At 33.8% G+C, this 11,978-nt stretch overlaps 1 protein-coding gene across 1 annotated transcript in view; it reads right to left on the bottom strand.

Moving 5' to 3' along the window:
* LOC118747662 (L-lactate dehydrogenase) overlaps window positions 1–2,882 on the bottom strand; it is a 39,495-nt gene extending 36,613 nt beyond the window's left edge. The window contains exon 1 of the mRNA XM_036481720.1: window positions 2,611–2,882. Coding sequence (XP_036337613.1) covers window positions 2,611–2,719 — 109 coding nt within the window. The 5' untranslated portion in view covers window positions 2,720–2,882. The remainder of the gene's footprint in view (window positions 1–2,610) is intronic.
* Window positions 2,883–11,978: the final 9,096 nt, after the last annotated feature.

Below are 11,978 nucleotides of genomic sequence, written 5' to 3'. Positions count from 1 at the left end.
TTAAAGTTAAGGAAGTAATTTCAAGTACAAAATCTATGGGAAATCAATTTTTCCGGAATTTTCTAATCGGAAGATTTTTTCAATTTTCCTTGGGAAGAGAAAAAAAGGAACAGTCCAGCGCCTTCGTCTTGGTCTGCAGGCTGTATCGGAGACACAGCCGCTATATTCAAACGTAGAATACGTGGTATGGTTAGGAGCACATCCAAGTCAAAAACGAAAGCACATACTAAGAAAAAAATATCGATAACAAAAGTGATACTAATATCGATAACAAAATCGATAAAAACATCGATAATAAAATCGATAAAATTATCGATAACAAAATCTATAATAATATCGATAGCGAAATCGATAACAAAATTGATAACAAAACCGATAAAAATATCGATAGCAAAATCGATAACAAAATCGGTTACGACATCTGTAAAAAAATCGATTACAAAATCGATAAAAAATCGATTAAAATATCGATAACAATATCGAGTAAAATATCGTTTATTATATCGATAAGTTCCGAAAACCTTTTTCGAAGTTTGATGAGTTCTGAGTTCCACCATGGGACCGCTTCTCCCTGTCTGCTTCTTCTTAGCGGACATACACACATATTTCCTCATAACAACCACCTCGCGGGTCGCCTCTTCAATTGACATAATGTTTTTGAGCTTAGAGAGCTTTGTTATTCACGTTTCAAGGAGCGAACCAAACTTCTCCCAATCCGCCTTTCGAGGATTCCGACCTTTTAGCACTTAATACCACGCACGCTATACCACAGAAACCTTTTTTAATTATAGAAGCATTCTAAGATAATTGCGATTTGAAGGCCACTCTAGCAGACTATTGTTGGTCAAAAAAATTTACTCGCAGTAGCTTATACCAGCCATATAAAATTATACATGCAACTCCCGCTACGCAAGTTAGCGCAGAGCGAGCGTTTTCGACTTTAAAATACATAATTAATGACGATAGGTCAGGTTTAAGTGATGGTATCACTGAAGCGATATTAATGTTGCCGCCTCAATTATTTTTCGCATATTTTAATAACAGTGTTCTGTTAACTATTTGTTAATTATTTAATAAAAACACTTAGCATAATGCAATGTAGTCCTAAATACATAAATTTTGCTACACAACTCTCGTTATAAGATGCAAATCTGTGGTGGTAACGGAGGAGCAAACCTCTTGATAAAGGCTCTGGGTTGGAACCAGGTGTTAGACGACCCGTGCTGATGTTCAGCCTGGCTGGGGACCCATATTAATAACTAGCCCAGTCTCGAACGCAGTGCTCCTGATACCTGGCGAACTTCAGTTCTATCTAACTCTATCTTTGAACACGAACCTCTGTGCAAGCGGACCTCCTTTGTCCGATACTCGTGGGACCCAGATTATGAGTGAAATTTCCAAAAAAAAAAAGAATCAATAAGGAGGACGATCCTCCAAAAAAACCGACAGGGGTGGCTTCGACTTCTGCATCAGCCTGGAGCAGGACAGGGTCAGACTGCCATTGTTAGGAGGTAGAGGGGGCTTAAGCGACAGGGCTGGTCCTAATAGAAGTGACGCTGGTGACAGTGGGCGGAAAGGAGTTCCGGGCAGACCGGTCTCCAATCATTTGTGATGGCTGAAGCTGCGGGGATAGGTACCAATCTTCCACTGTGTGAAAGCAGACCATGGCAACCTGCAAATTAAGGATTAGAAATAACATCATTCAAGGGGCCAATAGGTCATGGTAGGCGAGGGTTCTTGTACAACAACTAGGCTACTATGGCCGCAAATTGATAGGAAAAAAACCGAAGAGCTGCTCAGTCTCTCAAGGGAGGACATTTCGATAGTCATGGCTTGTGTAACCGGTCATTGGCTATTTGGTGAGCACGCTTCGAGATTAGGAGTATTCTCCCATGAATATTGCAGAAGTTGCAGAGATGAGGAAGAGGAAGAAACAGTTGAGCACTTCTTCTGTAGCTGCCCAGCTTTAGGTAGGCACTTTTTCAGCTCTCTCTCAGGGAACTAACCGATGTAGGAATAAAACCAATCCTACGCTTCATAAAGGCGGTTTCACCGTTCATGTCCGGACAACTTTTTATTTGCTCTCAAAACATTTTTGCCGGATGGGGTGCTGAAGTACAATTCACCGTTCAGTTCGGCACATTTTATTTTGTTCTGAAGCAAACAGCTGATGATATTGTTGCCTACATACGATTTTAAGGAGAACGCGGCAACCAGAGTCATCAAGTCGTTCGGACAGAATATCAAAATCAATTTGATTCGAACAACGAACGAGTGTTCAGCACATGTCTCTCAGTGAGACAAAGTGGGAAAGGATCGCGTAAACTTACTAACAAAAAGTGTCCGGACACGAACGAACATTTTGTCGCTTACGCCCTTTTGGCGGTAAGGGCTCGATATTTTGTTTATTGATAATAAGCAAACTAAATTTTTTAATAAGTTGTTTTTTTTGTTTTTAATAAATAACGACGCGAATTTTTTTTTTGTTTTTGTAGTTATGCAACCCTGTTTTTATTTTAAAAATACGATCACCGTAGGTCTAGTAGTACTCATGAGTACTTAGAAAAACCAAAAAGTTTAATAAAAATCTGTATGTTTATGATCACTTACCTACTCGGGAATCTTCTCTGAGCGTCGTATTGCCAATGCCGCGTACACAGTAAGTGGTCGTGAATATGAGACATCGCTGGAATCTTAAAATCTTCAACATATTTCTCATGTGTATACTCTTTCGTGATTAGCTTCCAATTACTTTCAGTTTGATGTAATCTGTTTGTAGTCCTATTTCACCAACTTTGACTAGATTTTGGGGCAACAATTTTCTGCGACCTGCAACTGCTAACGACGCGGTCGTCAAAAATGTTCTGTCACCTACGCAACGACTTTGCAAGCAGACAAGTAGTTTATTGATTTTCGTGAAATAGTATATCAGGAATATACATATGTATGTATGTACATAACCAAATAAGTAGTTAAATTTTTTATTTATATTCATTTGTATTTAGATTTGTTTGTATGTATGTATTTATGTATATAAAAGGCTTGAAATTTATTAATATACATAATTATCATTGGAAATCTATGAGTAAATGGATCGATTGACGCACAGTTACCACTCGACGGCGGCAAGCCAAATGGGTGTGAAAATGCCAAAAATTATTAGATTAATTGAATGAAGTAAAATTACAAAAATTCATATGACACACTTGTTGATATGGGTAAGTACATACACCCTGTGGGGAAAATCTCTAGTTCTGAACTGGGGCGCTTCTAGTACATTTAGACCCAGTACTGGTTCGCGATAAATCTCTTTTGCATGCAAGCAACTGGCGAATTTAACATGGCGATGTCCTAGGAAGTGTCAATTGCCCCCCGCTGCATTCCTTTTTCGATAGTTCCGAACTAGTCCTAAATTCTATAGTTCCGAACAAGTTCTAAAATCGACAGACGAAAGAAAAAAGTATCATGATTTTTCAACCTTTCAGTTCTGTCGTGTGCGGTTTTACATTATTTTCAAAGAAACGTTTTTTTCAATTTGAAATTAAATTTGTTTGAATGATTGTAAGAAATGTACGTTTACATACCTTGCTGTAGCTGACCTTGCAGAGGTGCTCGCTGTTATTGGTTAGATTCCAGATGGCCCGAAGATGTTAATATGTTAACACAAAGCTTTGTTTTGTATTACCAAACTATGAAATAGCATCTGCGAAGCACAGAATAGAAGCGTTTTTGAACGAAAAAGCCGCCGAACACATATCTATGTAAAGTAAATAAGCCCCCCGCTGCATCCCTTATTCGATAGTTCCGAAATAGTTCTAAATTCGATAAATAGGATCTAGTTCATTCTGCATCCCTTTTTCTATAGTTCCGAACCAATTCTAAATTCGTCACTTTAGACATATATGTAATACTTCTATATTGGCAGTAAGCTAACTTCTCAATGTGTAAGCATTCCGAAATCAAAGCGAGACAGTAAAGTACGGTTTTTGTCAATGTATTGTGTATTTAAGTGCCGTTTTTGTATATGTGTTGTGTACATGTTTATTTATAAACGTATGTGTTCCTTTTCTTTCGTACGTGTTTATTTATATATCTGTACTGTAGTGTTTTCGGACGGTACTAGCTCTTACTGCCAATATAGGAGTATTACATATATGACTTTAGATATAGATTTGTAGTGAAAAAAACTGAAAAATTAGTTTCTTAAAAGTACAACTTTTCGCAGATTTTGGACTGGTGGGGATCTAGTTCCTTTTTGGCGATAAAGACCTAGTACGGAACTAGAAATTTGATTCACTGGTCCGCGGTTTCCCTGCAGGGTTGATTCATTGATGAGTTCGTGCGCGTCTCCTGATTATTAGGTAAGCACTGCGTGAGCAATGTGCCAGTTGTCAACGAGGAAAAGTGATCAACATTGGTGAAGGCTTATTGCCACACATAAACAATCATTTTTCCTACGTAGGTATAGTAATTATATAAATATGTACTCGTATATATAAATACATAACATGACTCTTTGAGGAAGGTACTATTTAATTAACATTTAAAACATGATAACAAACTGCAAATGTGTATCTGTATGGCAGGTAGGCGTCGTACAGTGCTGCCTTAGTGGGCAAAAATCTAAAAATTCGTTTTCTAAAATATAAGCGTTTTTGGTATTTTTGTAAAGGTGATTTATCCATTCAAGAGAATTAAACCCAAATTTCTCTAGAAAATTACATCCCGCTGGGAAGCCACTGAAATTAACAAATTTAATACAAAAAATTTAATCGGAGCATAGCCCTGCACTGCGTTTTCATGGCAAAAAGTCAGAAATATATTAATTTTTTGAAATACAATTTTGTTTTGACGGTTTCTTATGTACATATGTATATACTGTAGAGAATAAGAATAAAAATTTGCGATTAAATTTAACAAAAATGTTTTCTTTGTAGCTTTCGAAAAAAAATAAACCTCCTCATATATGTACATAAAAAAAAAAAATATTCTGACGAACGCCCTCCTCCTTTTTTTTGAAGTCGGTTAAAAAAATCATTAGAAATATTTTTAATTATTTCTGTTGCTTGAAAAAACATTTACTCGAGTTGTAAATTTTCTTGAACTAATAAATATACGAACTTTTTTTTTCTTGAGAGCTGCATACTGTTTAAAGAAATTTTGATAGAAGAAAATTTCTTTTAAATTTCTTGTTTGTCAATTTATATGAATTATTTCGTTTTTCTTGAGTGCTGGCCTATCCGCAGCAGGAAAAAATACAAACTTTACCAGAAAAAAATTAAAAAAAAAAAAACATATTCGTACATGGCGTATGAGTAACATTCTATCCTGCTCATATTTCATAAAAAAAAAATTATTACGCATTTTCATTGAACCATGCCATACATTTTTATTTAACGCTCGATTTTCTTAGTTAGTAGCCTGATTGTTTTTGTAGAAGGCTTTTATACAATTGAAAAAAAAGTTACAGAAAATCGGTTTTTTCTTCTCCCTATTAAAGTTTGATTTAAAAAAATTACAATATCTTGGGAAAATGACCTGCTGCGTGTTTCAGCGTTTTTTTTGTGTCATTTCAAAGTTGAGATTTTACCTACTGTGTTATTTCATATCGACCCCTTTGCGTGAAATTATCGTATGTCCAAGAAACCAAATTTTACAGGAGAGCTAAAACCTTCTTAAATATCTTTTGCTTGACCTAGGGTGATTTTCTTGGTTTTTCCAATCCGACTTCCACCGGTTTTTTATATACATACATATAGGCGGTTTTTTTAATTCTTCACTTTCGAATATCGCATAATAATTTTTATTCGTTTTACACTTGATCTAAAAAAAACTTTGAATTTATTATTCTCTGCTTTATTCTAACTAAATAAAAGCCATCTTTACTGTAAATAGTTTTATTGTAATTTCACTGTATGAAAATTATGTAAAATAAAACCGGTTTATCCGAACTTTTCGTAATATAAAAACTGGGAACCGGTTTTTTCCAATTTTAGTTTTTCGAATAACTCAAAACCTAATAACTGACATATCTCAACTACCTAATGCCTCTAATTTAAGTTGAATCTAAATTTTTAAGCTGACGGCAACCCTTTGGTGTGTAGGTTAGAAATAAAGCCTTTTCAAAACCATTTCGAAAAACTCTTTTCAGAAAAAAGCAAAACCTTACGGCACATCTAAAGTCCAAGTCCTTTAATTTGACACCGTATATGAAAGTTATAAAAAAGCAAATTGCATTTTTGAATTCAGCGTCCTCAAATTCACTAAGTTACTAATTTTCATTCAAATCCGTTCATAATTAAATTTTTGTCACCACATTTTGTATGGATTGGAAACACTGTGCGATGCTTATATTCTTTTTTTTTAGAACATTAATAGAAATATTAGTTTTCAATTAATCGAAAATAACCCTTCTTGCCTTAAGGCGATGAAATTTACCAACTTACATTAGTAATTGTATGTATATAAATTTGTATAAATATATATACATACACATGTATATGTAATTTTTAACAAATTTAGACAAAACTTGCTAACATCATTATCAATTATTGCGCCATCAATCACAAAAGCCACGCGTTACTTTGGTGCTACTGGGTCCCATACCAGTATACACATACATACATATAACACTTCATATTATCGGACGATTGTGACGTCAGCGTTAGCCCACTACTCACTGGCAGGAACTCCACGCAACGTTATTAGCCCTGTTTGCGTACGCACTATCCAGTAAAACCCAGCACTAAATTTTGCTGGGTTTTACTGGATGGCGTTTTCGTGCGCAAAAACTAGCAAGAAACTAGCAAAAGAGAGAGAGAGAATTGAGAGAGCAAAAATTACAGCTGAACTTGCAAGTTTTACTGGATTTTTATTGGATACATTTTTACTATTTCTTTTATTTTTTTCAAATAGTGCAACGCCTACTGTTGGCGTAACCATATGATTACACAAGGCAGATTCGGGTTGACAGGTGATACTCATACTAACTTGCTGAGGGCAATCGAGATTCATGTAGAATTTCGCCAAAGCTGTTGCAACAGGTGGTTATATTCGTGCAATGTATGTATGCACATTAGGGTGGTTCAAAAATGCATGTAAAAAAGGTAAAGTCGGAATTTTTATGCTCTCACCCCCTAGGATTTTTCTATACCGAAAAAATATACCCTTCTTTTTTTATTTTGAAATCAAAAGATTCCCAGTAGTAATTCCTAGTTATTTTTTTTAACATTCATTTCATAGTAACTATGTATATTTTATAAGTTCGCCAAAACCCCAAGAAATTGCCGGAAAAAGCAATGGGGGGATAAATAAAATATCTTTAGCACTGAAAAATGGTTAAATAAACAATTGGGTATTGTTATTGCAAGTCTCCTGAAGAGAACCAGAGCTTCCCGTTCGAAAAATATTGATTTTCAGGAATTCCATACCATTTCGACGAAAATTTGATTTTTTTTCCATATAAAATACATGAAAAACTTTGAGCGGATTGCGAGCATTAAAATTCCGACTTTACTTATTTGGACCACCCTAATGTACATATTAGTTCGTCCGCTGGCAGCCAGATGCATTTCTGCATCCAAAATAAAATTTTGAAAATATCTCGCTTACATCTTCTTGGCGGTTAGGGCTCGATATGTACAATGTTTATATAAGTTTATTAATTTGCTTTTAAATACACAACCGGCGTAAGAATTTTCTAGTTTCACAAAACTGGCTTTTGGTTGTTGGTTTGCAAACTGAAAACTCCAACAAGACAGGACGCGCGCGCATTGACCGGCATGAGGACCAGAACTGTCTTTAAGCGGATTTGCCGCGACGACGATAGGCGGCTGCAGTGTGTGCTCGATAATTATAAAGGGTTTTACAATTGGCGTGGATAGATGTTGGCGCCAATATGATTACCTACAGTCGGGGAAAAAATGAGAAATGGGCCATTTTATTATTCTTTTGTGGCGTGCGTTTGAACTTTACTAGATATATGGAGTTTTGCTTTGCTTTAAAACAGGTAAATTGTTGTATTCAAAGTTTTGCGAAATTCTTGAAGAAAATTAGTATAAGAAGTTTTTTTTCCTCTGCAATTTTTAAATTGGGACTTAGCAACTTTTCACTCTAAGCTAGCAATAATATAATTTAATTTTTTATATAATTTTTTCAGATCTTATCTCTACCGTGTCGCGTTCTGAACACGAATTTTAAAGTTATAAAGTCCTTTGGACCCATTTACTTGAATTTTCGGTTTACATTTTCATGAAAACAACCAAATGTGCACACATACAGTGGTGGAAAAATAAATAGGGACGCGACATTTTAACAAATTTTGCCTATGGCTTTTGTTTATTTAATATTTATTATTTTTTTTTAAACAAGTATAGCTCAATATTTAAACTTTGTGCCAAATTTATAAAAATTCTGCAAAATTGCGTTTAAATTTTTAAATTTTTATTCAGATTTTTCCGCATTTTTTTAAATTAAATTAGTGAAGACGGTTGCGCACATTGAGCCCATTCCCACTTAGTCCTTCATAATCGACTCGCCAACGTTTGGTGGCCAAAGTCAAGAAGTCCGGTTCGTATAATAAACAGCCATCATCCTAATGTCAAAGGCACGCCAGATCGCCTTGGTTCGCGCAAATGTGCAAGAGAAAAAAAAATTCGTTAATACCTCATACAAAACTGGTTTGATTCCATTTCACCAGCTATCCGCTCTTATTGGAAAACCCTTTAGTTACCAACTATTCGGAGTGACCGAAAGTCGTCCGTCGACTTATAAATAGCTGCGGCGGACAAGGATTGCAGGCGTGGTCGTTGCAATTACTTTAAGCAGCAGCTTAAACACATGTGTATTTACATACATAAATATAGGTACATATACATATTATTCTGTTCAGAAAAATTCTTATGGCTGGTTTCTCCAATTAGTTAATGGGTTTTTAATGCTTGCTAAATTTTAATGCAATAAATTTTTGCAATAGCATTCATTTAAACATTTTAATGTTAATACAAAAAAAATCATTAGCATTATTAAATATCAAAAATTAATGCATTAATCTTTTTCATTTACATTAAAATGCTATGCATTAAAAAATTTAATGCATTTTTCACAACTCTGGTGCGGACGCCTCTTTTCGCCTACGATTTTTATGAAAAGCGAGTCCTTAAATCGTCCGAAGTTAACTTGGACGTATTGTTTTGGTATTGCTTTCATGCTTCGATGATCCGAAGAGAAGGCTTTAAGGTTTCTCAAATTGCTCCCAATTTACATTATAAATAATAATTATTAGACTTTTTTAATTTGTTCTTTTTGTTTATAAAAAAGAATGATTTTACATAATTCTCAGTAAAAAAATAAATCAAAACGGAGAATCAAAGAGACAAGTAGTTAAAAGTATTTTTTTTTTAAGACAGGTTTTTATTAGTGATTAATAAAAGTTCGACCCCGCCCCACCTAATGGTAGAAAGAACGTTCGCAAATGCATCATCAAACAAATTTTTTTCGAATAACAACGAAAAAATAATAATCATCAAAGGCACCCTGCGAATTTGCAACCCTGGCGGGCATGCGTTTCCTTCCGCGCCATAAACTGTGTGTTAACGGGTTAAGGCACTCTCATGCGGCGACATCTATTTTATATATATTGAGTTATTCGCTTGATCTAAGGCAACAACCGGTTGATGAGCAACCGAATGCAACTATTCATCGCTAGGTGTCGCCGTGACGGAAGTAAAACGCGTGTTTAATACCATCAATTTTATTAAAATCTAGCTAAGGAATAGAATGCAGTCAAATACAATTAACTCACTTCTACATATATATTCGATGTGGTCTAAAATAACTTAATAGTAGTTGCGAAGATTTTGAATTACCAAATGATCTCTTTAAAAATGTGATAACCAAATGTATAGTAATGATATTTTACCATATTCCTTACTATATAAGGACAACATAGTCGATAATGATTTCAATCTTTAATAAGTACATATAAAGGTATATATTTAAAATTATTTTTTACCTAAAATACTAACTTGATGTGCAGTTTTAAAATACGTAAATATCTATGTATGTATAAAGCTAAACAAACCCAACAAGCAAAATAAACTTAAAGAAAGTTTTTTTTAAGTTTTCAATTATAAACATTAAGCTTACAAAACGTTGATTTTTTGTTTATAAAACGCTTGAAAGTAAGCGTAATATAATCGAAAAGGAACATTGGTTATAAGCGTAGAAATATAAACTTGTACTAAATGTTCAAAAGAAAGCTTTTTATAAGCGTAAAAGTGTAAACTTATAATAAAGGTTCAAAAAAAGTTTTTTATAAGCGTATCAATATGAACTTACTAAAAATTTTCAAAAGAAAGCTTTTTATAAACATTTTTATAACACTTTATTTAAAGATATTTCATTAAAAACTCATACATAGATTGCTTAACATCTAGAAACTAAACGAAATGCGAATTTTCGGCGGACTCATCTACTGTCGCGAAAATATAAATAGGGAATAGACATTTTAGCATACAAATTCACAATAACACATACAAATTAAGCATAAAAAAGTTAATTATTACATCTTGTTGCGTGCTTTCAATTACTTTCGGTTATTGGCAAATTGGAAAAGCGACATCGATGCAGCTATATATTCCGCTTCATCGCCCCCATTCTCATTGATGAACTTTTCTGAAAAAAATTTAATACATTTTTAATTGAATGTTAAACTAAGAAAGGATAAGGGGAACTCATCATTTGAAGACTCGAATGCTCCACCGATTAGCGCAGCGGGTCCTGGATTGGATTTTTTTTACCACATCGGCTTTATTTAATTTTTTCTTTTAATAATATATTTTAAAAAACGTAAACACGTCACTTACGATTGGAAAAATTTTATATTTACTACTTCATGTCGTTGGCATTTACATTTCATTTATAAGTTTAAGTTATTTATAAACATTCGCTCTCAAAATTTATTAAAGGTTTATTTGAAAAAACTTTTAATAAGCTTAATATTGAAAACGCTTATTTAACGCTTATTATAGCAAACTTAATTTAAGTTATTTCTAAAAACGTTTACTGAAATGCTTGTTGGGAAGTGACGAGACTCTGTGAAAATGGTTGAAATAAAATGAAATCAAAATTTGTTTTTTTGGCATTAAAAATTATGTTTAGCATTTTCTGAAATTTTTTAAAATGAGTTTTAGCATTTTTTTCGCGGGACCTGGTCTGACTGGTTCTAACAACACAAAGTAGTTTTTTTTTAAATTGCAGATAGAGGGTATTGAATATAAGCCCTCGATATGTAAACGTTTATTTTCCACCAAAGACGAATTCATTAGCGGCAGCGAAAAAACAAAAAAATTACAAAAACAAATTATACGCAGAATGACAATCAGAACCAAGGCGAATTTAATGAGGTGGTGCTGGGACGACAGCTGAATTTTTCGACGTGAAATGTATAACGTCCAAATGATGTGTTTGTAGTAATCCATTCTGTCATTGGACGTAAGATTTGTTAGTGTAATTTTTTACTTATATACGGTTAACACCACCTTATTAAATACGCCTAGATCAGAACTTTATTTGTATTTATACTTAATACAACTGGTTTATCTTATTTTGGCATTGTATATTATGTTTTAGAAATGTGGTCCTTATTTTATTACCAAATTGAAGGAAGTAAATAATTTGCTTTCGATTAAAAATAAGGGCACCTTTATTTTTCTATTTAGCACTTTTTTATCCTCAAGATAGTATCTCATATCTAAGGGCAACCGTGCACATGGCACCATCTCTTCGATACACTTTGATCGAAGTTTGGACACCTTTCTCAAAGTTATTAAAGAGAGCACTCTAGGTATGAGTTGAGAAACAAGTCATGAACAGAAGCATATAAATATATTTTGATACAAAAATTTTCAAAAATTTCAATTTTTCACAAATTTTAATTCAATATTTTGGTACGAAAAGGAGTACTAAATTTGGTACTA

The sequence above is a fragment of the Rhagoletis pomonella genome, unplaced genomic scaffold (assembly GCF_013731165.1).
Source record: "Rhagoletis pomonella isolate Grant_MI unplaced genomic scaffold, Rhpom_1.0 Rhpom_scaffold_00012, whole genome shotgun sequence".
Taxonomy (NCBI): Eukaryota; Metazoa; Arthropoda; class Insecta; order Diptera; family Tephritidae; genus Rhagoletis; species Rhagoletis pomonella.
This window is presented reverse-complemented; position numbering and strand designations above follow the sequence as displayed.